General features: G+C 35.8%; 3 protein-coding genes and 1 long non-coding RNA gene across 4 annotated transcripts in view; 2 read left to right on the top strand and 2 right to left on the bottom strand.

Moving 5' to 3' along the window:
* Positions 1-1,006: 1,006 nt before the first annotated feature.
* On the top strand, positions 1,007-2,216 carry LOC121502144 (keratin-associated protein 5-3-like). The gene is made up of 2 exons (XM_070288580.1): positions 1,007-1,475; positions 1,876-2,216. Exons 1-2 carry the CDS (start codon positions 1,007-1,009, stop codon positions 2,214-2,216), a joined length of 810 nt encoding a protein of 269 aa, XP_070144681.1.
* A 102-nt stretch (positions 2,217-2,318) lies between these two features.
* LOC138929244 (mRNA decay activator protein ZFP36L3-like) overlaps positions 2,319-25,909 on the bottom strand; it is a 154,755-nt gene continuing 131,164 nt past the window's right edge. The window contains exons 5-6 of the mRNA XM_070288579.1: positions 3,762-4,015; positions 2,319-3,573 (exon numbers count right to left, since the gene is read on the bottom strand). Of these exons, the coding sequence (XP_070144680.1) occupies positions 2,319-3,573; positions 3,762-3,769 (1,263 nt within the window). The 5' untranslated portion in view covers positions 3,770-4,015. The remainder of the gene's footprint in view (positions 3,574-3,761; positions 4,016-25,909) is intronic.
* On the bottom strand, positions 10,730-11,967 carry LOC108076031 (uncharacterized). The gene has a single exon (XM_017168691.3). The coding sequence runs from the start codon at positions 11,878-11,880 to the stop codon at positions 10,840-10,842; it is 1,041 nt and encodes a 346-aa protein (XP_017024180.1). The 5' UTR covers positions 11,881-11,967; the 3' UTR covers positions 10,730-10,839.
* LOC138929154 (uncharacterized) lies at positions 14,867-20,704 on the top strand. The gene is made up of 3 exons (XR_011445597.1): positions 14,867-14,968; positions 15,502-15,825; positions 20,322-20,704. It is a non-coding gene; the product is annotated as an uncharacterized lncRNA (long non-coding RNA).

Below are 25,909 nucleotides of genomic sequence, written 5' to 3'. Positions count from 1 at the left end.
CGATATCCATCCACGATTAGTCAGCGGAGTAGTGGCTTCTCCGAGGGATCCTCGCCAGCCGCCGGCTCCAGGAGCAAGCTGCCAGCAGTAGCTTCTCCGAGGGATCCTCGCCAGCCGCCGCCTCCAGCCTGCTCCGCTACGGAGAATACGCCAATCTGCAGCCGGCGGAGCAGCAGCAACGACCGCGGCGGCGGCGGCGGAGCTGGCCACCAGTGGCAGCCTGCCAGCAGGCGCTTCTCCGAGGGATCCTCGCCAGCCGCCGCCTCCAGCCTGCGCAGATTACGCCACCTCCAGCCTGCTCCGCTACGGAGAATACGCCACCTCCAGCCGGCGGAGCAGCAACAACGACCGCGGCGGCGGCGGCGGAGCTGGCCACCTGTGGCAAGCTGCCAGCAGGCGCTTCTCCGAGGGATCCTCGCCAGCCGCCGCCTCCAGCCTGCTGCGCTACGGAGAATACGCCATCTGCAGCCGGCGGAGCAGCAACAACGACCGCGGCGGCTGCGGCGGAGCTGGCCACCAGTGGCAGGCTGCCAGCAGGCGCTTCTCCGAGGGATCCTCGCCAGCCGCCGCCTACAGCATGCTCCGCTACGGAGAATACGCCACCTCTAGCCGGCGGAGCAGCAACAACGACCGCGGCGGCAGCGGAGCTGGCCACCAGTGGCAAGCTGCCAGCAGGCGCTTCTCCGAAGGATCCTCGCCAGCCGCCGCATCCAGCCTGCTCCGCTACGGAGAATACGCCATCTGCAGCCCGCGGAGCAGCAACAACGACCGCGGCGGCGGCGGCGGCGGCGGAGCTGGCCACCAGTGGCAAGCTGCCAGCAGGTGCTTCTCCGAGGGATCCTCGCCAGCCGCCGCCTCCAGCCTGCTCCGCTACGGAGAATACGCCATCTGCAGCCCGCGGAGCAGCAACAACGACCGCGGCGGCTGCGGCGGAGCTGGCCACCAGTGGCAGTGGCGCCAGCCGTAGCCTCCAGCCTGCGCAGATTACGCCACCTCCAGCCAGCGGATGAGCAACAACGACCGCGGCGGCGGCGGAGCTGGCCACCTGTGGCAAGCTGCCAGCTACGGCTGCTACGGCTGCTGCGGCGGCTGCTGCAGCGGCTGCGACGGCTGCTACGGCTGCTGCAGCGGCTGCGACGGCTGCTACGGCTGCTACGGCTGCTGCGGCGGCGGCTACGGCTGCTACAGCGGCTGCGGTAGCTGCTACGGCGGCTGCGGCAGCTGCTACGTCGGCTGCGGCGGCTGCTACGGCTGCTGCGGCGGCTGCTACGGCTGCTGCGGCGGCTGCGGTGGCTGCGGCAGCTGCTACGGCGGCTGCTACGGCTGCTATGGCGGCTGCTACGTCTGCTACAGCGGCTGCGGCGGCTGCTACGGCTGCTGCGGCGCCTGCTACGGCTGCTGCGGCGCCTGCTACGGCTGCTGCGGCGCCTGCTACGGCTGCTGCGGCGCCTGCTACGGCTGCTACAGCGGCTGCGGTAGCTGCTACGGCGGCTGCGGCGGCTGCTACGGCTGCTACAGCGGCTGCGGCGGCTGCTGCTGCGGCTGCGGCGGCTGCTACGGCTGCTGCGGCGCCTGCTCCGGCTGCTACAGCGGCTGCGGCAGCTGCTACAGCGGCTGCGGGGGCTGCGGCAGCTGCTACGGCGGCTGCGGCGGCTGCTACGGCTGCTACAGCGGCTGCTGCAGCGGCTGCGGCAGCTGCTACGGCGGCTGCGGCGGCTGCTACGGCTGCTACGGCTGCTACGGCTGCTACGGTGGCTGCGGCGGCTGCTACGGCTGCTACAGCGGCTGCGGCGGCTGCTACGGCTGCTACGGCGGCTGCGGCAGCTGCTACGGCGGCTGCGGCGGCTGCTACGGCTGCTACGGCGGCTGCGGCAGCTGCTACGGCGGCTGCGGCGGCTGCGGCGGCTGCTACCGCAGCTGCTACGGCTGCTACGGCTGCTGCGGCAGCTGCTTCGGCTGCTGCGGCGGCTGCTACGGCTGCTACAGCGGCTGCTACGGCTGCTACAGCGGCTGCGGCGGCTGCTACAGCGGCTGCGGCGGCTGCTACAGCGGCTGCGGCTGCTGCGGCGGCTGCTACGGCTGCTACGGCGGCTGCGGCGGCTGCTGGGGCGGCTGCTACGGCTGCTGCAGCGGCTGCGGCTACGGCGGCTGCCAGTAGCAAGCTGCCAGCAATGGCTTTGCCGAGGGATCCTAGCCACCCTTACTGTAAATTATAAATAAGCAAAATTATTTTTATTTTTTAACGATTTTTGTACAATTTTATTTATAAAAATTAAACAAATATAATGATTACAAGTATTCCAATTATTTGTATTTATTTATTTATTTATTGTATAGATGGGTGCTGCTACGGCTGCTACGGCTGCTGCAGCGGCTGCGGTAGCTGCTACGGCGGCTTCGGCGGCTGCCACAGCGGCTGCTACGGCGGCTTTGGCGGCTGCTACGGCTGCGGCGGCTGCTACAGCGGCTGCGGCGGCTGCTACGGCGGCTGCTACTGCTGCTACGGCGGCTTTGGCGGCTGCTACGGCTGCGGCGGCTGCTCCGGCGGCTGCGGCGGCTGCTTCGGCGGCTGCTACTGCTGCAGCGGCTGCGGTAGCTGCTACGGCGGCTTCGGCGGCTGCCACAGCGGCTGCGGCGGCTGCTACTGCTGCTACGGCGGCTGCGGCGGCTGCGCCGGCTGCTACGGCTGCTGCGGCGGCTGCTACGGCTGCTGCGGCTGCTGCTACGGCGGCTGCTACGGCTGCTACAGCGGCTGCTACGGCTGCGGCGGCTGCTACAGCGGCTGCGGCGGCTGCTACTGCTGCAGCGGCTGCGGCTGCTGCTACGGCGGCTGCGGCGGCTGCTACGGCTGCTGCGGCGGCTGCGGCGGCTGCTACAGCGGCTGCGGGAGCTGCTACGGCGGCTGCGGCGGCTGCCACAGCGGCTGCGGCGGCTGCTACTGCTGCTACGGCGGCTGCGGCGGCTGGGGCGGCTGCTGGGGCGGCTGCGGTAGCTGCTACGGCGGCTTCGGCGGCTGCTACGGCTGCTGCGGCGGGTGCTACGGCTGCTACGGCTGCTACAGCGGCTGCGGCAGCTGCTACGGCTGCTGCTACGGCTGCTGCGGCTGCTGCTACGGCGGCTGCTACAGCGGCTGCGGCGGGTGCTACGGCTGCGGCGGCTGCTACTGCGGCTGCGGCGGCTGCTACTGCTGCAGCGGCTGCGGCTGCTGCTACGGCGGCTGCGGCGGCTGCTACGGCTGCTGCGGCGGCTGCGGCGGCTGCTACAGCTGCTGCGGTGGCTGCTGCGGCGGCTTCGGCGGCTGCCACAGCGGCTGCGGCGGCTGCTACTGCTGCTACGGCGGCTGCGGCGGCTGCGCCGGCTGCTACGGCTGCTGCGGCGGCTGCTGGGGCGGCTGCGGTAGCTGCTACGGCGGCTTCGGCGGCTGCTACGGCTGCTGCGGCGGCTGCGGCGGCTGCTACGGCTGCTACAGCGGCTGCGGCAGCTGCTACGGCTGCTGCTACGGCTGCTGCGGCTGCTGCTACGGCGGCTGCTACAGCGGCTGCGGCGGGTGCTACGGCTGCTGCGGAAAAAATTCTAAAAATTCAGAAAAATATTAAAAATTTAGAAAAAAAATTTAAATCATTAGAAAAATTATAAAAAGTCCGAAAAAATTTTTAAAAATTCAGAAAAACATTAAAAAATTTTGATTTTGCTTTCAAAACAGTTAGATTTTTTTCTTAAACAATCCCAAGGCCCCCAAATAAATTCTGCCTTCAACAAACCTTTCCATATTGATACATATTAGTGTGTTCCTTCAGTTATCCTGCAGCAGTCGTAAATAATTAAAACATTTATAAATCCAATTTAAATATGTAAATGTAAACATATTTAAATTGGATTTATAAATGTTTTAATTATTTACGACTGCTGCAGGATAACTAGCCCGGAGCCAAGATCCGATCACCGTCCTCCACTGCCATCGGGTTGAGGTCTGTCATCCCAGCTGCTTGCTCCTCCAGCTTCACCTCTGCCGATCCTAAAATTATATAAAACTATTGGTAGGTATTTGAATTAAATTAATTACGCAGTTTTGTTAAGCTTATAAAAACTAACTTAAAACGAATTTCCAAATTTAATTTCATGCATTTTTGGCTGAGCTATAAGATTTTGAAAAATTGGTTTCCTGCCAATTTTTATTTAAAAAATTATTCAAAATTATAGATAAGTTTGTAAGCAAAACTCATGCGTTTTTGGCCGAGTTATGAATTTTCAAAAATGTTTATTTCCCCCCAAAAATTATCACAATAAATCGCACCCATTTTTTTCCCCCAAATAAAATTTGTTTAAAAATTTTGGGTAAATATTAAGGCAAAACTGAGTATGCCGTTTTGTTGAGCGTAGAAATCCCAATCCAGAACAGCTTTCCGCATTGAATTTCATGCGTTTTTGGCCGAGTTATGAATTTTCAAAAATGTTAATATATAAATCGCACCAATTTTTCAAAAATATGTAAGGGGTACCATCATTAAAAATGTAAAAATTGGAAAAAAGTGAAATTGAAAAGAAGCCTAAACGTAGTATGTAGTTTTGTTAAGCGTAGAAATCCTAATTCAGAACAGCTTTCCGAATTGAATTGGCTGAGTTATGAGTTTTCAAAAATGTTTTTTCCTCAATTTTTCTTTAAAATTTTTTTTTTAAATTTTGGGTAAGTATTAAGGTAAAACTGAGTAAACAGTTTTGTTAAGCTTCGGAAAACTGGTTTAGTGCTCTCACAGATCGTTTCTGAGACTGGTTTCATGATATTGTGCATATTTTTGGGCTGTCAACAAAAAGAAAAATATAATAATGATTTAAAGAACATAAACTGGCAGGCATAAAAATATATAGTAGGCCATCAAGGCGTTTTATATAGTAACTAGGACTATCTCAAGGTATTTTTATATATTTTCTCATCATGCAAAAATAATAAAAATATATAGAAATATATAAATTGAATATTGATTTAAAAAAAAACCTTCTCCTTTCCAGATAAATAAATAAACCATTTTTAATTAATGGCTAACCGATTTCAATGGGGTTTTAAAGTTTCCCAGAGCTCCAGGGGGAGGGGAGCAGAACTCGAAGGCGGAGGAGAAGGGCGGTGTGCGGTGTGCGGCATCTCAACCATCTTAATGGGCTGAGCTGGCCAAATACAGCGCAAAATCATTGGGGCAATTATAAAGGCAACCATCTAAATGTTGCTCCTGTTCCGCCGACTCGTCGACAAGTTCCTGGAAGGTGAAGATCGGGAGTCGGTCTGCGATGGGGAATGGGGAATGAGGATCTGGCATGATCATGATCATGATCATGAACGACGACGACGCTGATCGTGTATGTCAGTGCGCGAGTCGGCATTCGTCTAAACAAATAAAGCTCGCGACTAATTGCATTTGCACTTGCTCTGCGATATTTCTTTGCTGGAAATTACACACAGTGGCCACAGTGCCTGAGATGAGACATGGACATGGATTGGGATGTGCAATTCTTGGCCTGGGATACACACATATATGTGTGTGTGTGCTCTTTGCTTAAAGATGGTTACCGAGCACAGTTTAAGACACGTCATTTGTCATTTATCTTTCGTGGCCTTTTAGCGTTTGGCTTAATTGACTTCTTCTCCATCATCAGCTGAAAACGAGGTAAGAGCCATCGCCATTGCTATATTGCCATTGCCATTCGTAATGTCCAGGCCATGTCCATGTGGCACGCAGAAAAAAATCATTACGATTAGGATTTGAGCTATTGTTTACTTTGTTTTGTTAATAAATTTTAAAGGTAAACAAATATTAGCTGTATATATATTAACAAAAACTTTTAGGGAACTATAGAACTCTGTTTTGTATTTCTTAGATTTTTTTTCTTTATAATTTTAGGTTTTTTCAATTATCATCATGTAAAAATTTTAAATATAAAATATATAAAACTATAAAAAATATAAAAAATATATAAAAAAATATATAAAAAAATATAAAAAATATAAAAAATATAAAAAATATAAAAAATATAAAAAATATAAAAAATATAAAAAAAATATAAAAAATATAAAAAATATAAAAAATATAAAAATTAGATAACAAAATATAAAAATAATTAAATATAAAAAAATATAACAAAAAAAAATATATATAAAATATACATTAATTGTATTATTATATATTTTGTATATGGTTTTTCTGTTAATTTATTAATTTCTTGAGTATTTTTTAAATTTAAATATTATTTTTATATTATTTATTATAATTTAAATATTATATTTATATTTATATTATTTTATATTGCGTATATATTTTTATTTTGTATTTGAATCTTCAAGGAACTCTTGCTTTCCAGCTGTTTATTATATATTTAAGAACATTTTCCCAAGTATATATAATAAATAATATATTTAATTATTATTTATTTATATAAATATATATTTTTTTTACTCTGCAGCAACTTTGTTAAATTCCTAGTCTTGGTTTTTGGTCTCATCACCACGCACAGCATCTCTTGGTTCTTGGTTCTCATTTCTCCATTCTATATTCTCAGCTCTCTCCATTCTCAGTTCTCCATTCTCGGTTCTCAGTTCTCAGTTCTCGGTGCCATGGCCATCGCCTTGGCTTGTCTTATGGTCAATACCAATTGACCGTAGTGCGGAACATTTAGCTTCATTACGTCGGGCCATGTTTGCTGCCTTTGGCCATCATCATTGCACTGCAGAACCGTTTTAATTAGATGTAACCATAATAAATCATAGGCGAGGAGAGCCCAAATCAAAATCAAGACAAAGGAATGCTGATGGATGCATCGAAAGGGAAATATTCAAGTTGCCAATTTTGGTAAGCAAGTTTGTTTTTATTTAAAATATTTTTTTTCAAGTAAAGAATTCAATTTAAACACACTTTCAGTTATGTTTCCAGTTCCCATACAAAACCAAAGCAAAAAAAAAAAAAAAGTATAAACAAAAAATAAGACTGATGTTCTATTGACATGCAAGTTGGCAGTTTTCTGGCTGGCAAATCGCAAATGAGCCTAGGCCTGCCCACCCTCAAGACTATTAACTCGAACTGAGAGCCTTCTGGGGGCCTTTGATGTTTTCGTGTTTGGTCTTACACGGAGAGAAAGGGGGGAGTGGTTTAAATATAAAATCTAATTATAGTTTTTGAGATATATAACTAAAAATATATAACCTACATATATATAATAATATAGCTTGATTTATATGTCTAAAAAACCTGTTTTGAGTTATTTTTTATAATTTTTAAGATTTTTCCTACGCGATTTTTTCTAATTTCTTTCAATAAATATATAATATATATTATTCTAATCTTAAAATTTATGTTATAAATATATATAAAGTATAATTTACATTTTTATAATTTATAATATATATTTAATGTATAATTTATAATATTTGAATATTTTATTAAAATTTTTTTGGACTTGTTTCATCAATAATAAATATAAATATATAATTTATAATGTTCTTATATTAAAATTTATTTTATAAATAAATAAAATATATAATTGAAAATTTAAATATAATTTATTATATTTTTTTTTACCTGTTTTATCAATAATAAATAGAAATTTAAATATAAATATATACTTTATTTATCTTAAAATTTCTAAAATAAATATAATAAATCCAATAAATAATTTTTAAAATAAATATAATATATTCAATAAATAATTTCTAAAATAAATACAATAACTTTTGGTTCCGTGCATTCTGGATGTATTCAATCCAATGGATTATTGTGTTCTCCCTCTCTTTCTTGGGTGGGTGGAGAACCTCCACTCCTGCTGATCTATTAGAGCTGTTCCCGAGCTGGACTTAACCCACATTGTGGCCATTAAAAAGCCATTCCCCATTTGCCATTTGCCGAGGATGGCCATTTGACAACGCCCGGTGCGAAATGCGCGAGATGCAAAATGCAAATTGCAATGGCAATTGCCACGCTTCGCCCCGCCCCAACCCCCTCCTCGTTTGGAGTCTTGTGTCTTGGGCAGACAGCACCCACTGCCACATCTTAGATAAGTGCATTGTGCATTGCATGCAATTTGGTTGCATGTATTTCGCCGGCACAACCACAGCGGCAACATGCAACACGGAATCAGGGACAGGGGCGGAGTTAGACAATAAGGGGGTAATGGAGTTAAGGTGTTGAAAATGAAATAAAATATAATAATTATAATATTAAAATATTAAAAAAATGTATAATAATATTACATTTCAATATGTATGTTTTAAAACATTTTTTAAATATTTGGTTTTGTTTAAAACATATTTTTTTTATAATTTTAAGTTTTTTTTTAGGGTATTATATATTCAATATATTTATTATATATTTAAGAATTCATTTCCGACCCCATAAAGTATATATATTCTTGATCAGCATCATCAGCCGAATCGTTTTAGCCATGTCCGGAGAAAAAAAAATATTTTTAAATTTTTTCAAAATTTTATAAGGGGTTACATCATCAAAATTTGTGAAAAAGTTTAATTTTTAAAAATTTTCAATGAAGTATGCAGACTTATTAACTTTAGAAAAACTAGCACAGAGCTGTTTTCCGATTTGAAATTAATGCCTTTTTGGTCGAGTTATGCTTAAAATATGATCATAATTTTCCCACAAAAGTTATGTTGATAAAATATAAATATCAATTTAAGAAATGCTCATAATTTAGGTCTTTCTGATTTATAAAACAAATATTTTATAAGTATTTAATTCATTTTATATTATATATATATATTTTTATTATATATTTTTATATACTTGTATATATTTGTATACCTTTTTATACATTTTTATATATTTTTATATATTTTTATATAATTTTATATATTTTTATATATTTTTATTACTTTTATATATTTTTATATACTTTTATATACTTTTATATATTTTTATACATTTTTATATATTTTTATATATTTTTATACATTTTTATATATTTTTATATATTTTTATATTTTTTTAAATATTTTTATATATTTTTATATACTTTTATATATTTTTATATATTTTTATATAAATTTTAAAAAGATACTTTTATTAATTTAAAAAATTTATGTGAAACCTTTCTTTTTTACTAAAATTTTCTTGTTAAAATTCCCTTTTAAACGCAGAAATATTTTAGTTAAATATTTAAATATAAAATCTTTTTTTAAGGGCCCCCCCTTAAGTATACGCCACTGAACCAGACCCTGTAAACATTGCCTTGCTCTTGGTCTTGAACTTGTGAATTTGCTAGACAACAAGCCCAAAAACCAGCAGAGTCAGAGCCACCATCCGCAGCAGCCACTGCAGCAGCAACAACAGCAGCAGCAGCAGCAACAGCAACAACTGCCAGCAGCAATCAGCGGCAAGTGAATGAGCTTAAATTGTCCATGGCCCGAGGGGAGTGGTTTTCGCTCGGTTTTTCGTTGTCGGTAGTTGGCGGTGGCCACGATGATGGGCTTCGCTAGATCATTCTGTAAGCTGCACTTAAAAAAATAGCACTATATAACACTAGACAATTGTTAAATAATAAAAAATAAATAATAAATAATGTGCATTTATTTTTTCTTTTAAGCAAAAAACAAACTTAATTTTTGGGGTAAAATAAAGGAATATAAAAGTTTTTTATATTTTGTGTTGTATACAAAAATATATTTTATTTATTTATTTTATTTATTTAGATTGCAAAAAATTATTTTACAGAAAAAATTAATTTTTTTTAAGCTTAAAATATTTTAAGTAATTAAAAAAGAGATTTGCTGAATTTTTATATTATTTTTGTTTAATATAAAATAAATATTTTTATCAAAAAATCTATTTTAAATTACTTGAAATATTTAAAACTTAACCAAATTTATTTTTTTTTTGTAAAAAAAATAAAATAATAAAATCAACAAATCTTTTTTTTAATTATTTAAAATATTTCAAGTAATAAAAAAAATATTTCCTTATGTTGTGGAATTCAAAAATCAATTTGGGAAATTTTGAAGACTTTTTTTTAATTGTTTTAACAAAATTTAAAGCTGTGAAAATATTAAAAAAAAAAATTGAATATTATGAAATTTCCAAAAACTAACTCTTAATTTTTTTTCAAGTGCATATCCCCTTAGCTGATGAAGCCCTCTCTTCCCTTTGCTGCCTGCTGCCTGCCTTGGTTGCATGTTGCTGCCTCAACGCCCTCAGTACGTTATTATGCGGCTGAGGTTGCTGCTGCTTGTCGCTCTTTTTTGTTATTGTTGCCGCTGTCTGGTCGTCTGTGGAGCATCAAGGCACTGGGGCAGCGAGGCATCAAGTTGCAGCACACACACACACACACTAGCAGACTGAGGAGCAACCGCAGTTACTTTTGGCCAAGACTGCATAGACAAGCCTCAATTAAGTTGCAATTGCTGCCTGCTAAAGTTGCTCATGTTGCTGCTGCTGCTTCAAGTGATGTTGCTGCTGGGTAAGCGTTGGCGGCATCGGCTCCGGAATGGAATTCCAACTCTGCCATGGCTGCCCACGCGCTCTGCTCGGCTGCCTGTTGCTGCTGCTGTTGCCGCTGCAGCTGATAAAGTCCAAAATGATGTACTGCCCATGTGCTGGTGGCTTATTTCGCTTTTTCTTACCCCCCATTTCCATCGTTATCCTCCCACAATTTCCACACTATTTCCTTTTTTTTTTGTAGTTTCAAGTTCAGGGGCGGCTTTGGTTTTTAGGAAGGTGATTTTTTAAGAGTGAAGCTAACATAACTTGGCCAAAAATGTATTAAATTTTCATTCAACTGTTCGCTTTTTAGGATTTTGATATTCTAAACATAAAACTGAAATAAGTAAGCTTAAATTTTCGTAGATTTTCACTACGATTGAGTTTTTTTAGAAGTGCGACGACCTTTGTGCTTGGAACCCAGCTTGATGAGGGATGGAATCATGTCAATGGAAACATCGTTAGCTAGAGGTTCATCCGATATCCTGGACAAGCGCCCTAACTTGGTGGCCTTCTTGGTGATCCACACCACCCGCTTGTCGATTTCGGTGGTCAGCTCTTCGCTATAACGCCTCAGGTCTTGGATCTCGTCGCGAAGGTCCTTCATGTGACGGGTCACCAGCTTCCGGAGTAAATATCGCTGGCTGTAGCGGAAGGAGCTCCAGATGTTCGTCTCGGTCACCTCGTTGGCTCGATGCTTCGTCAGCTTGCGGCTTTGGATTTCACGGGAACGTTTGCGGCACAAGGAGATCTCTTGGGAGGTGTCCTGCATCCACCTTTGGTATTCGCGACTAAATTCTCTTATTTTTGCGGTCTTTTGGAGCACAAGATTCCATTGGTGGGCCAGGGAACGTTTCTGGGTCCTAAGATTGGCGTAGCGGCACAAGAGCTCTGTGACCTGGCACTGCAATTGATTCTGGGCTCGCTGCAATTGCCGGATTTCGGCCAGGTGACGGGGAAATCCATGACACTTGTCCATATCCGCCTGCTCCTGTTGCATGGTGGCCTGATCCTCCGTCTGCGACTCGATGGTGCCCTCCAGTTGCTGACGCAAACGAATGTCGCACTGCATGATCTCGATGCGCTTGAGGAGCTGGTCCAGACCCATGATGATGCGTATCTCGGGCGCCTCCTCGTTGGTGGAGGCACCCTCCTCGATCAGGTTGTGTATCTCCAGCTCCTCCGACTCTTCCCCGCAGGGGTCGGTCTCCTTTTCGGCATTCGGATCCTTCCACTTGTACACCTTCACCTCGGTGGGCACACGGGGCTGGCACTTGGCCGCACTGCGCTCAATCACATCGACATCCGCCAGCTTCATCTTGTGGAAGTCGGGCAGATCGGCCAGCAGGTCCGACTCGCGATCCATCAGATAGTCCCTGGGATGCAGGGCATCAAAGCCCGTATCCTGATCCATGTTGATCTCTTTGTTTGGCTCTCGATTTGATTCGAATATTGTTTCGGAGTGGATTTTTAGTTGGGGACTGGGATATTTTAAGTAGCCAACTTTGATTTATGGTTACTATATTATATATTATTTGATAAATATAAATCGATTGTGTTTCGATAATATTTATATCTTAACGTTACAATCAATTTTATGCATATTTTAAAAATTTGCTAACCTTTTTCTATATTTAAAAATTTGTAAAAAATAATTTGACAATATTTTTGAAATGATTTAAATGCGATTTATTTATCGATAAAAATTCCCAATCGATATTAATATCGATATACTTGATTTTTTTCCTTAAAACCGATTTTATGTAATTTTCAAAATTTGCAAACCTTTTTTAATATTTATAAATTTCTAAAAAATAAGTTGACGATATTTTTGAAATGATTTGAATGCGATTTATTTATCTATCAACATTCCCAATCAATATTAATATCGATATACAGGATTTTTCCTTTGGCTGAAATCGATTTTACTAAATATTTTAAAATTTTCAACCTTTATCAATATTTAAAAATTTTATTTATTTATTTATAATATATATTTTTTTATTAAATAAATAAATCATATAGAAAATATCGATATATTGTCTATATTAATTTATTTTTTTATTAAATAAATAAATTATAAATAAGTAAATCATATATTTTTTTTTAAACTTTTAAGTATATAAAATAGTAAAAACAACACTTTCTTCACCCGTTCTCCTTTTGAAATCCGCTCCTGGCATTTACTTCTTGTGCTGATAAGAAAATTTATGGTTTTCTGGCGGCATAATTGCGCACCCACATCCACAATCCACATTGAAAATCCCCCAGAAAACACATCCACAACTCCACATGAAGTCCGGCAGCGAAAAGAGATAGAACTGAAGGCTGAAGAGGAGGCAAAGAGGCTGGGGAACTGGGGACTGGTGGGACCTGGGACTTGGGACTAGAACTGGGGCTGGGCTTTGGCGTGTGGCTTCATCGCCAATTCTTTTGGTCAGGCCCTGCTTCCCCCATATTTGCCGCGAGCTGGTGCCGCCAGTTGACTTTGTTTACCCGCAAGTTGTAATTTTCTACGAAAAACCGTCAGCCGCAGAATTGCTTTTCTCCAACTCGCAGTCGCAGTTTTCAGTCTCTGTCTCTGATAAGTCCCGCTTCTGTCTGTCTTCCTCTCTGTCAGTATAGAGTAGTACTCCCTCGCCTCACCTCGCCCCTCTTGGTTTCTTCTTCATTCTTCATAGCTTCTTGGCTTCTTGGCTTCTCTCTTCATAGCTTCTTTTTTGTTTTTTGTGTTTTTTTTCCTGGGCAATTGCAATTGTTGCCCCAAAACTGAGGTCTCTGCGGTGATCTTTCTTCTGGGCCTTGGCTTGCTAATTGCTTGGCCAGAGTTTTGGGACTCTACTTAGGGCATTTTTGTCTACGAAAGATGTGAATATCACTAATAAAAATAATATTGCTTCATTTTTAACTAGTTAAATTTTAATAAAAATAAAGCCTTCTCACAAAAAATTCTACTGAAAATGTAAGCTTTGTAAGCCATCATTTTATATATATATTTTTAAAAATATAAAGTAAAAATATAAATTATTTTACTGTGTACACCTTTCCACGACAGCGATTGACAGGCTTTTAGCCAAGCTTCTTGGCCATTCCATTTGGAGCTTAGGCCATCATCTTGGCCATCCGTCGAATGCTGAATTGTCACATGTGGAATTTCGCAGGTCTCTGAGAAAAGGCTTAAGCATGTGAGCTGAAGATAGGATACCAATCCCAAGAATGGGGTCACGTTGGGTAAATATTAAGTAAAGACTGGCCTAAAGTGTGGCTATATATAAGAAGTAAATCCAGTAATTTTTCTTTCAGGACAAATAACTACCAAAAATTCCTATCAGAATAGAAATTACCATAATAATCTTCTCTATATACATATATTTTTTAATGTTTTTTTTTTTTTGTGTCTTACTATTTTGCATTGGCTAAAAGAAATACAAAACAAAAAAACATAGAAAGAAAAAATGAATTATGGCTGGGCGGTGGGAACCTCGACGAACTGTACCGCTAAGATGCCTAATTACATCCAAGACGATGTGATGACCGATGATGGCCATAAAAGTTCACATGATCTGCTGATCTTACCCCGGGTCTGGGAGCTCCAAGCTCTTCTCTGGTCATCCAGGAAGTTCAAGTGCGCGAGAATAAGAAGAATTACGCTGCAAGTCAAAACTTTGTTGGCAAAAATCAGTAGCTGGAGGAGAGTCTGCTTTGCAGATAAGCGATCATAAAATAATAATAATAATAAGGAGAAAAAAAATATGATGTTCGAATCAGAACTGAAAGAAAACGAGTAGCGAAAAATGCAATATACATTAGATATAGAACAAGTCTATAGAAAATTACGATTTATGTAACAAGTCGAGGAATTCAAGTGCATTTATTTCCGCATCTGGAACTAAGTGGAGAAGCGAGCGCATAAAAAATAATACCAGGGAAAATAAGAACAAATGATGGTTAGCTAGGATACCCTGTAAAATATATATAAGCTAATTAAATAAATTAAAAAAAAATTAAATAAAGGAATTTAAGGCCATATTAAACCTAAAGTAAAGAGGAGTATCTTAAAAGGCCAAATAACAAAGCTTAAAAATTCTTTAAAAAACAAAGCTTTATAAAAAATACTTAAATATATATTTTAATAATATTTAAAATATATATATAAACATATATACCTGCCATCCAATATACCTTCCTTACTCCCCAAAGATATAAGCTGCCGATCAGAAAGCAAAAAGCAAAGAAAGCGTTTCGCAGCAATGGAACATTGAGGAGGAGGAGGAGGTGGAGTAGGTAGGGGGGAACTAGTGCCTAGTCCAGTCCTGGATTGCTGCAGTGCATCCATCAGAGCATCGCAGATCAGATCAACTGGCCGCTGTGAGTCAGTCAGTCACCCATTTGGACAGTCAGTCGTTCGGTCGGTCGGTTATTAAATGTGACCATAAGAAATAGAAGCAACACGCAGACGCAGCTGCTGGAAGGGGGCGGGGGGGTCTATGACACAACAGCAGGTACACTGCAATTAATTGGGGGAGCTAAATAGATTTGTAGAACCTTAACACGATAAAGAATTTTTTAAGGAGCTAAGAAAAATAAAAATATTTTGTATTTATACATTTAATTTGTTGAATTTTCTTAATTATTGTATTTTTTAATATTTCATTAATTTTTCTTTGGTTATTTTTTGTCAATATTATATTAAACAATTTTTTTTTATTATTATTATTGTTATTTATATATATTTTTTTTCTTAATTTAATTTTAATATATTTATTTTTTATGTATATTTTAATTTAATGTTTATATTTATATTTACATTTTTCTATTACATATTTTTTCTATTTTTATTATTAATATTATTTATATTATTTATATTATTTATATTATTTATATTATTTATATTATTTATATTATTTATATTATTTATATTATTTATATTATTTATATTATTTATATTATTTATATTATTTTTATTATTTATAAGTTATATATATATTTTTTTTATATTTCCCATGTTATATATTATACCTATAATTTTTCTCAGTGCTTTTAGAGACTGAGAGATGGACTTGGACAGAAATCATGGCGCTGTGCTAAAGCGTAAAGGCAAAGAATTATAATTTTCCAATCAACTGATAAATTTTTAATGATGCGACGGACCGAGGACTTCGGGATCTCTAATATGTTGTCCAAAGTGCATGCTGGAATCCCGAGACCCAACCAAGTCCACAATCCCAGTGTGTCTTCGTGTCCCAGTGTCCCGATGATGATGAGCATGTGGCCAGGTGATCATGAGCATCGTCATCGCTGGCATCGGACATGTGTAAGAGGCATTCCCATAGGTGTGATTGCCGGCGCGCAAGAACAAGTAAGACACCAAATTACTGTTACCTAGACTCGCACACACACTTATACACACACACACACACACATACTATAGACGGCGGCGGGTGGTCGATTGGGAGTGGAAAATCAATGGGGAAAAGCTGAGGGAATTACAGGGGAAAAATAGGCGCCGCGAATTCACCTGGTGACGTCTGTCTGCCGTTGACTCCTCAGCCATTGGCACTGGACCAACAAAAAAAAAGTGGTGGCTTCGTGATCGATACGATCCCATGGATCGTATTCCTCACTCCCTGCCCGAGAAGGCTTTCCTCTTTCTCTTGCTCAGTGTTTTTCTGGGTAGATTTCCCATGCTAATATATTTTCACATATTCTTATGGAGTAACTCAAGTCTAGAAAAGGCTCTTTAGCAACAATAAAAATGTTAAATTAATTTGTTTTCTTTTTAATATTTTACATATTTTATATTAGGTTTTTAAACTACCTTCTTTAAGTAGCTTTAGACTTAATATTTAATTGCTTGATACATTAATTAATAATTTTTAAAGTGTAAATTGATATTTTTAATACAATTAAAATTCTATAAAAATATCTGTAGAGCCTTAAACTTCAGAAATTATCTGATTAACCTTTATTTTTTATTTAATACATTATCAAGTATATAAAAAACTAAATAAAATATATAAAAATATATAAAATATATAAATAAAAATAAAATATATAAAAAAATATAAAATATATAAAAAATATATAGATCAAAAAAATAATAAACAAATTATTTTTGAATTTACCTTGCTTGTATTAGTAAAATATATCAATTATACTACGTTAGGTAATTTTTTTAATATTTAATATTTTGTTTCTATTATTTAAATACTAAATTTAATATACAAAATTCTTAGATTTCCAATGCCTAATAATACAATTTTTAATAATTTTTAATTAATAATAAAATATTATAATGAATAATAATTAATCATAAAGTAAAATAATTAATAATAAAATATATTGAAGAATAATAAAAACATAATAAATAAAATATAATAACTAATAATATATTTTAAAATCCCCTATATTAAGTTTATTATCTTTTCTTTGGTTCACAAATTTCCCCTTAATTTTCCACATTTTCTCACAGTCATGGGAGCGTTTTACATTTTGGCAAACGATCGATTGTGTGCGACCGTTATTTAATAAGGAAAATTTTAGCTAGCCAGGGAAGGTGATGGGAAAGGGGAAGGGTAAGGGGAAGGGGCCTTGGGTTTCTCAGGTGGCGATGTGTCCATGTCCATGTCCAAGTCGAAAGGCGCCAAAAGCTTCACTGAGCAACGTTCTTTGAGGTTTTTTTTTTGTATAATTTTCCTCAAGTTTTCCAGCGTTTTTTAGCGTAGTTTTTTTTTGCAGCCCGCAGCCCGTTGCACGCATACAAATTACGAATGCAAATGCGAAATTGTAGACCCCAACAAAAAAAAAAAAAAGAAAAGAAAGCCCCCCTTAAGAACCCCCTCTTTTTTTTTTGGCTGCCTTAAGGAAAAGGCGGATCGAATGGACAGCAAATTGTTCGCACGCTTTGCTCCCAGGGAGAAAAATAAAGAAAAAAAATAAAGAAAAAAAATATATATAGAAAAAAAAGAAAATAAAAGCAGTAAAGAAAAACGTAAATGCATTGGCTTTAGCGATTTTTCGCACATTTTCTTTTATTTTTCAATTACGACGTGGTCGAAGTGAGACAAAGCCAACCAACAGATATAGAAGTATCGGGTAACCAAAGGGGAGGGAGGTAGGGGTGGGGAACTCCTCAAGCCAAGAACCGAAAGCCAATAAAAAGTTGATCGTCTCCTCGTTGCTGCCTTCTTTTTTTTTCTGTAACCATTTTTTTCTCCCCATCGATGATCATCGCAGTTTGTCAATTAATTGATTGCATTCTCTGCAATTGCCTTAGCCAACAATAATAACTGTCGTATTTGCGCTTAAATATGTGCATCTTTTATCCACCTCCCCTCGCCCGTCACCCTAAGATCAGATTGAGGAAAATCGAACGAGGGAAATTGTAAGAAAAATTGTAGGAAAAGAAATCGTTCTGGTGACTATGTAAAAGTTGTTTCACTTTGTACGCAAAAGTTTATAGGAGTCTTTAAAAAACTTTGTCAAGATTTAATTAAATTTTTAATTATATAAAAATTAGTTTTATATTTTACAAGTATCAAAAAGTTCATTTAGATAACATTTAAAATATTTAATAAATAATAATATTATAATTTTTAATTCGCAAAAAGATATTTATTTAAATTTTAATAAATTATATACAAATTAGTTCATTCAGATAATATTTAATATATTTAACAAATAATATATAATATTTAAAGGAGGAGAATAATTTAAATTTTTAATTGGAAAAAAGGGATTTAATTAAATTTGGCCATGTTTTCTGTTCGGATTTTTTCTATTAACAAATCTGCATAAATATTAACATAAATATTTAAATATATATAATTAAATTATATAAATTAAAATTTAATTTAAATTTTTAAAAATTATAAATAAAAATTTTAAATTAAAATTTAAAAAAAAAAAATTTTAAAAAATTTAAAGAAATTGTAAATAAAAATTAGAATTTAAATTTTAAAAAATTATAAATAAAAATTGAAATTAAAATTAAAAAAAAACTTATAAATAAAAATTTAAATTTAAATTAAAAAAAAATTATAAATAAAAATTGAAATTAGATATATAATTTATATATTTATAATATTTCAATTCTAAATTTAAATATTTAAGGTAAAGGCTTTTTTTCCTTTGTTTTTTTGCATTAAATCGAGAGCATTTGCAAGTCACCCAATGCATAAATCAAAAATAAAAGAAAAATCCAAGGAAACCATACACTTGATACCCCAAAAAAAAGAGGCAAAGACCGAGCCCGAGGGTCCGCCGCCAATTGATTTATCTCATATACTTATATTCGGACTTTAGTGCAACGGCATTTGACGTGAGTTTTGGACTCCACTTGGCATTGCTTTGGTTTCGGCTGGGTTCTCAGGCTCAATTACCCAAAGACCAAAACGAATTTTGCATTTCGCTTGAGTTTTTCAACTATATATATATTTTTTTTTTTATTTTTTCCTCATAAATTTTCTTTAAATTGGAAAAAATAAAGTTGAAATGTGACTGCCTTTGAGTTTGTTTAATTTGTAAATTGATTTTCCCGCTCTGTAGAATTTCCATTAGAATTAATTCGAAACTAAGAGGGTTTCCCTGTCAAGAATATGTAAATTGATAATGCAGATTCATCAGATTCGTCTACTTTATGGCTTTTCACCAGTTCTTCAACCAGAATCGTAGAGCTCTCTGTGGTTTTTTTATGGGTCCCTACTGGGGGACCCCTGGTTGCATCAAAGAACTTGACAAAATATATGCGTATATATTTTTTTATTTATATTATTGTCTTTTTTTTATTCTTTTTGTTTGTTGTTTTTCTGTCTTTTCGAAACTCGTTTCATTATTCTTTTCATTTCGCCTGGCCGGCTTTTGTTTCGTTTCATTTCATTTCATTTTTTAATTGTCCGCATTTGGTTTTGTTGCCCAATTAGGATTTTCTATAGAAAGCCAATGGGTTTATTTCATTTTATTGGATTTTAATGAATGCAATTCCAAATCCATCCGAAATCCATTGTTGGTTCCCTCTGATTTTTATGGTTTTCTAATTGGGGGAAATGTCAACTTGGCCATGGCCGGCACTCTGCCATCAAAAATGAATCCAAAGGTGAGGAAAGGTAAGCAAGGTCGCCCTCAAAAAATAGACACAACAAAAAATAATGGAAAACAAAGCCTAGGCGGGATCAGCTTTTAAAATAAAAGAAATAAGAAAATAAATAAGAAAACAATCTAAACATTTCTTTTTGGCTTTTGATTTGTGCTTTTTTTTATACATTTAAAATGAGAACAAACTTCACGGATTTAGTAGGAATTATTTATTTCATTTTATTTCTTTATTTTTTAATATTTTTTAAATTTTTTTTTTATTTTATTTTATTATTTTTTTTTATTTTATTTTTTTTTTGTTTTATTTGATTTTTAATTTAATTATATTTTGTTTTTTAATTGTAAATATTTTGTTTTTAATTTTATTTATCTTGAATATCAGGAAAACTATAAAAAACTCGTGACTTCTTTTAGGAGATTTGTTTTTTTAGGTTTTCTTTAATTTAATTTAAGTTTTTTACTCATAAAAATAATATTTAAAACGCTTTTAATGTCTTAAGAGGCCAGAATACCTAAGGGGCACGTTCTTTAATTATTTAAATATTTTTATTTATTAAATAAATAATTTTATAATTTTAAAATTTTAAATATCGTATTTTTAAATAGTTAAATCCTTAATTTCTCTAATTATTTATTTTAAAAACACAATTAAAAACCACTTCACTTGAAATATAATTACTCTACGAGTTCTTTTATATTTCTTAGCTTACATTTACTCTCAAATTTATCTTCTTTCTTCGTATTTATTCTATTATTTTCTAGGATTTCCGCTTCCCAGGCTTCCCTCTCATTTTGCGGAAGTTAAACCATGAAAAGAACAACAATTTGAGCTATTTTCTAACCCAAAAATTGTATGAATATAAAATTCTATTCCCGCCCCCGGCTCCACCTTAACCTTTTCAGGTTTCCCAGGGCCCGTTATGCTCTCTAAAAATTCTAGAAATTAGGGGGAGCTTCCTCTTCATCGTCAGGCATGGGAATCCGCGGATATATATATAAATATATATACATACATATATCCGACATCGTCAACAACCCTTCTGCGGCGCACCCTTGATCATCTGTTGTGCCGCGATCCTCACGATCTGTCACAGGTAGATCAAATCTAACAGGGTTAGGATATATACAGATATAGGCAAAATAATAGTAGCAGCTTGCTAATATATTTTAATATTTAAAGGGATTTTTAAGTGCCCAAATATGATTTTAATATATTTTATAAAAACAATATTTAAGGAAATTTGCTTAAAATAAATATTAAATATATGTTTGAAATTTAAACTTAATTTTTAATACGAAATTAATTCGTCTGAAATTAAACATTTAGACATATTTAATAATTTATACTTTTAATTAACCCTAAAATATTATAAAAAATTATACAAATAAAGAACCTAGAATTAAATTTGCATATTCCGTTGCTATTTTGATGTCCACAGTTGTGCTCCATTATAGAAACGGTGCGAGAATGAATATTTAACGGATGCTACCTGCTCCCTCTGTGCAGGATGCAAAATAATGGAACAACATGTACCTTTCGAGTCTAGTATACAAATCTCACATATCGATCAACACAATTTGATTCGCATTTCCACGATCGGTATAGCACACCCTCACAGAATTTTCCACCAAATCCGTGGGAAAGCCACACAGGTGCTGTTTCCAATATGAAATTTAATACGTTTTCTCTTGCTCAGATTTTTTGCCATCTCCCTTAGGATAAACATTTGTTGCAAATATTTATTTAATCCGATTTTGTGAGTGTTTTTTTGTGTGAGAATTTTTCTCGTGTTGGATCATTTTTCCACATATTTTCCTCAGTTGTTTTTCCTTTGTTGTCTGTTGTCTGTTGTGTGTGTGGTCAATGGGATATTGACCAAAGAATGAAAGATCTGACAATTAACGAAAATGATTTGATAAAACAGAAGCTGAGGCAGAAGACAACCGCAATAATGACAGTCGCACAAATCGACAAATCACGATCACACAGAAGATCACGATTTTTTGGTCCAAACTGAAGAAAAAAAAACAAAAAATACAACAAAGAAAAATACAAGAAAAAAAAAATCACAAGAAAACGAAGAAGAAAAACTTTGACAAACAGAAGCTTAAAGGCGGACATTGTCAATTCTTCATATTGCTGGCCAAGTTGGCAACTTGAAAAGCCAAAAAAACAAACCCAATACCAATCGCCAATCTCTTTCCTTATCCCTAAAACCCAAAGTCTCCAAACTCTCTAGGGAAATTTGGAATAAAAAATATAATATCGAAGATTTTAATACCCTTAAGAAGAATTGAAATAATTAAATAATAATAATAATAGGAATACATAATTGTAATACATCAATTTTAGGATATTTTTTATATAATTATAAAAAAAAGTAGTTATTATTCAGAAAATACCTTTAATTAATAACAATAATTTTAGCATTAAAGAAAATTAAGTTTAAAAATTATATTCCATTTTTTTTAAATAATTATTTTATATATAAATTATTATTTTATAATTATTATTACTAATTTATTATTATAATTATTTATATAAATTCTAGAATTCAGAAGAAAAGGTTAAAAAATCTTGAAAATATTTTTGATAAATTTTATTTATGTATAAATAACAGAATAAAAAAAATCTTTGATTTTAAATTATTTTCAAAAAAAATTATTCTGGGTAGTAAATTAATCATTTTAGTATTCCTTTAGTTTATTTATTATATTACTTAAGGAAATATATTTAAAAAAAAAACTTTAAATATATTTATTTATTTTTAGTTTATTTATTTATTTTTATTTTTTTATTTATTTTATTATTTATTATTCTTTATTTTTTATTTACATTTATATTTATGTTTTTATTTACCATATTTCCTTCAAAATGTTGTATTATTTATTTACTTAACCAACATTTAAGAGTAAAATACCTAGGCTCTCTTCGTTATTGCTACCCTTTCCCCAGACACTGAATGTTGTCAACATTGGATCATGGCGCATGCTTCAGTAGCCAAGAAAACAATGACAAAAAAAAAGACTAGTAAAAAACATTGGCAAACAACTCTCGATGGCCCAAACGAAATGTGGCCAAAATGTGTAAGCAATTTGTCAACATGTTGTGACAACCAAACCGAGTTAAGCCCAACGAACAGCAACTAGCAACTAGCAACCAGCAACAACGAACCGCAGCAGCAGCAGCAAAAACATCAACCTCTGCAACATTGGCAACAGCAGCAGCAGCAGCAGAGCCAACATTATTGACATTAGGGCACCTGTTTGTTTGCCAACTAAACTATGATTACCGTTTGATGTCAGCCCAAGATTATACACTAACTTGGGTCTATTGAAAAAAGAGGTAAAGTTTGGCTACACTGGGAAAAATATGTATAAATTTATATAAATTATATTATAAAGAAATTTTTATAAGAATTAATTTATACATATTTTCTATTTAGTAATTTGTAGAGGGAATAATTTTAATAAATTTCATTTAAATTTTAAAAATATATATTTAATTTAATAGCATATTAAATCTTTAAAATACACCCAAAAAAATCAAGAAAAATATAATTAAGTATATGTATATTAATCATAATTTTCTTGATTTTTAAAATTAAAAAAAATATATTTTTTGATTTAAAAAAATAAACAAATTAAATAAATTTTTTTTTGTTTAAAATTTATTTTTAATTTATATAAAAATGATTAATTATATGTGGCTATTAATTATATTTTTTAAAATTTTTAAAATTAAAAAAAAAAACAATTTTTTGATTTATGAAAATTTGAAATTTTTAAATTTAATTAAATTTAAAAAAAAACAAAAATTTGTTTAAGTCTATAAAAATGATAAATTATATGTGGATAAGAATAATAAGCAATGTAAAGGTTTCGCTGTGTTACTTTTTTTTGTTAAATATCCTTTGAGTAAAAATAATATTGCTATATTTCTCATCCATAAATAGTGTATTCCTGACTTCTTTGTGACTCCTTTAAGAATTGCGATTATTGCTTTCGTGTCATTTTCTTGTCATTGAGCCGACAGCACGCGTATATATACATGTATATCGGTGTATATATACATATATATCTAAAAGGCAACAATATCAACAAGTTGGTCATAACTCGTGACTGACTGAACCGTAGAGTTGGTGGGGAGAAAAGGTGAAGCTTCGGTTTTGAGCAGAGACCGAACGTCAACGTTAATCACAGACAAAATAAACTCCAGACTAAAGAGGCGGGGCGGGGGAGGTGAAGGAAGGCACTGAGAAAAATTACAACAAAATTGGGAAGTATTTGAAGTAGTATTTAGATACTGAAGAAACTCTAGAAAGAGATATATATTTATATAGATACTCTGGACAAAAGACAGTTTGCGATAAAATCGATATTTGTTAAATTCGATAAAGATTAAATTTTTAATTTAATAATTTAAAAGAAATTTATAAGAAAAGAACTATGTTTAGAACTATTATTTTAAGAATTAAGAAAAGTTTATTAAAAATGTATTAAAAAAAATCAAAGGAATTAAAAGAATATTCGATAAAATCGATATGTCAAAGATAAACTTTATATTTCTTTATAGTTAAAATTTCGATATATTAAACTAAACGATAGTTTCGATATGGCACTTTTACTGTTATATCATTTTAAAGTCTTTCTCTCTATAAACTATCTATTTTTAAACCCCTAATTAATTTCTTAAATATTTTTATAAGTATTAAAAATAATGAGCATTTATTAAAACAACTTTTTAGTGATCTAACACAACTTTAATCCTTGTTATTTCCAGTGCCAGGGTTTTGGGAGTCAAGTGGCCAAGTGAAAGAGCCAAATGTCTGAGAGCAAGTCTCGGACCCAGTCCAGGCTGCACTTTGTGGCCACAACTCATTGGCAAAATGTTTATTTTTCTTCGGTTTTTGTTTCTTCTTTTCCCAGTTTTATGTTGTTGTTTTTTGTTTTTTTTGGTCAATGAACAAGAAAAATGGGTTTTCACGGTTACATGCGTCCCAGCGGCGGCTCATATGCATATGAGATGGTGATGGTTAGCCATAAGTATGAGTAATATGCATATGGGGAGTTGGAAAATCGGAAAAGCCAGAGCGCGTGCAGGTGTGTGATACTCGGTGGTTGGGGGGAAAAATGATGCCTCAACAAAATACACACATACAGTCTTTGAATACACATCCTGTTCTCACGACTAAAAGGAGCAGTCCTTGTCAAAAGGATCTCTTCTCCATTTCCCATTCACGCCTCTTCAAAAAATCCAGGTAAAAACCCAAAACAAAATCATCTGCAGGTAGCAGCAGCCCTGACAGAGGACACTTTTCTCCTTATCCTTGCCAAAAACAGAACAAAATTAAATTTCAATCAAGGTCCTTTTGTAGCCCTTGGTCCACTTTCACTTTTACTCTGGATTTTATTTTTATCTCCAGACATTTCCTCTTATCTTAATGAGCTCAGTGAGTAGAAAAGAATTGCTTGCACCCTCTGACCAAAAATTACGAAAAAAAAGAAACAGAAAAAGATAAACTGAAATTAAATTATGGAAATCTTTCTACCTTCCCGGAGAGAGCCATTACATGGCTGAGCAATTTCTTCCAAGCCGAAGCCCTTTATTTTTTAAATTTATTTTTGAGGGGTTAAGCAGGTGGTGATTCTAGGAAGTTCAGGTGCTGAAAGCATTTGCATGGCTTTATTGGTTAATTAAGCTGTTGATTTTCCTCGAAATTAAGGGGGGAGGAGGAAATATTAAGGGGCACTGGAGAAAAAGGTGAGGGTGTTTATAAATAGTAAATATAAATTATAAAATATATAAATATTGTGGGAATAAGAATATAATTATTTTGTTATAATATTTATGCTTAAAAGTCTTTATATCAATATTTTAAATTATTATTATCAATAATTTTATATTATATTATAGCTAATTTATCGTCTAATTTATTTATATTGTATTTTATTAATTATTAATTTATTTATTTTTTAATTATAGCAAATTTATTGTCTTATTTGTTTACTTTTTTATTTAATTAAAGCAGTTTATCATAATTAAATTAATTTTTAAATATTTTTTATCACTTTATTATTTCTTTTAAAATATAAAATATTGGTTTAGTATTTTTATTATTTAATTAAAAATATATACTATAATATAATATATTTATTAATAAAATAATATAAATTTATATTTTTACAATTGAATATAAAATTATAAATATATTAATTAATTATAATATTATATATATTATATTTTAATATTGAGGCAATTTTTTTTTTAATTATTTATTTTTCATTATAAAAATAAATATAAATAATAAATATAATATAAAAATATTTTGTAAAATTTAATTAAAAAA

This window comes from Drosophila kikkawai, chromosome X (genome assembly GCF_030179895.1).
Source record: "Drosophila kikkawai strain 14028-0561.14 chromosome X, DkikHiC1v2, whole genome shotgun sequence".
NCBI classification, from domain to species: Eukaryota; Metazoa; Arthropoda; class Insecta; order Diptera; family Drosophilidae; genus Drosophila; species Drosophila kikkawai.
This window is presented reverse-complemented; position numbering and strand designations above follow the sequence as displayed.

What these genes read in the sequence shown, in the direction of transcription:
- LOC121502144 (XM_070288580.1), top strand. Translation starts at nt 1,007, where the DNA reads ATGAGCAACAACGACCGCGGCGGCGGCGGAGCTGGCCACCTGTGGCAA. An exon ending in CGGCTGCTACAGCGGCTGCG is followed by an intron (nt 1,476 to 1,875) that starts GTAGCTGCTACG and finishes CGGCTGCGGCAG; the next exon opens with CTGCTACGGCGGCTGCGGCG.
- LOC108076031 (XM_017168691.3), bottom strand. Translation starts at nt 11,880, where the DNA reads ATGGATCAGGATACGGGCTTTGATGCCCTGCATCCCAGGGACTATCTG.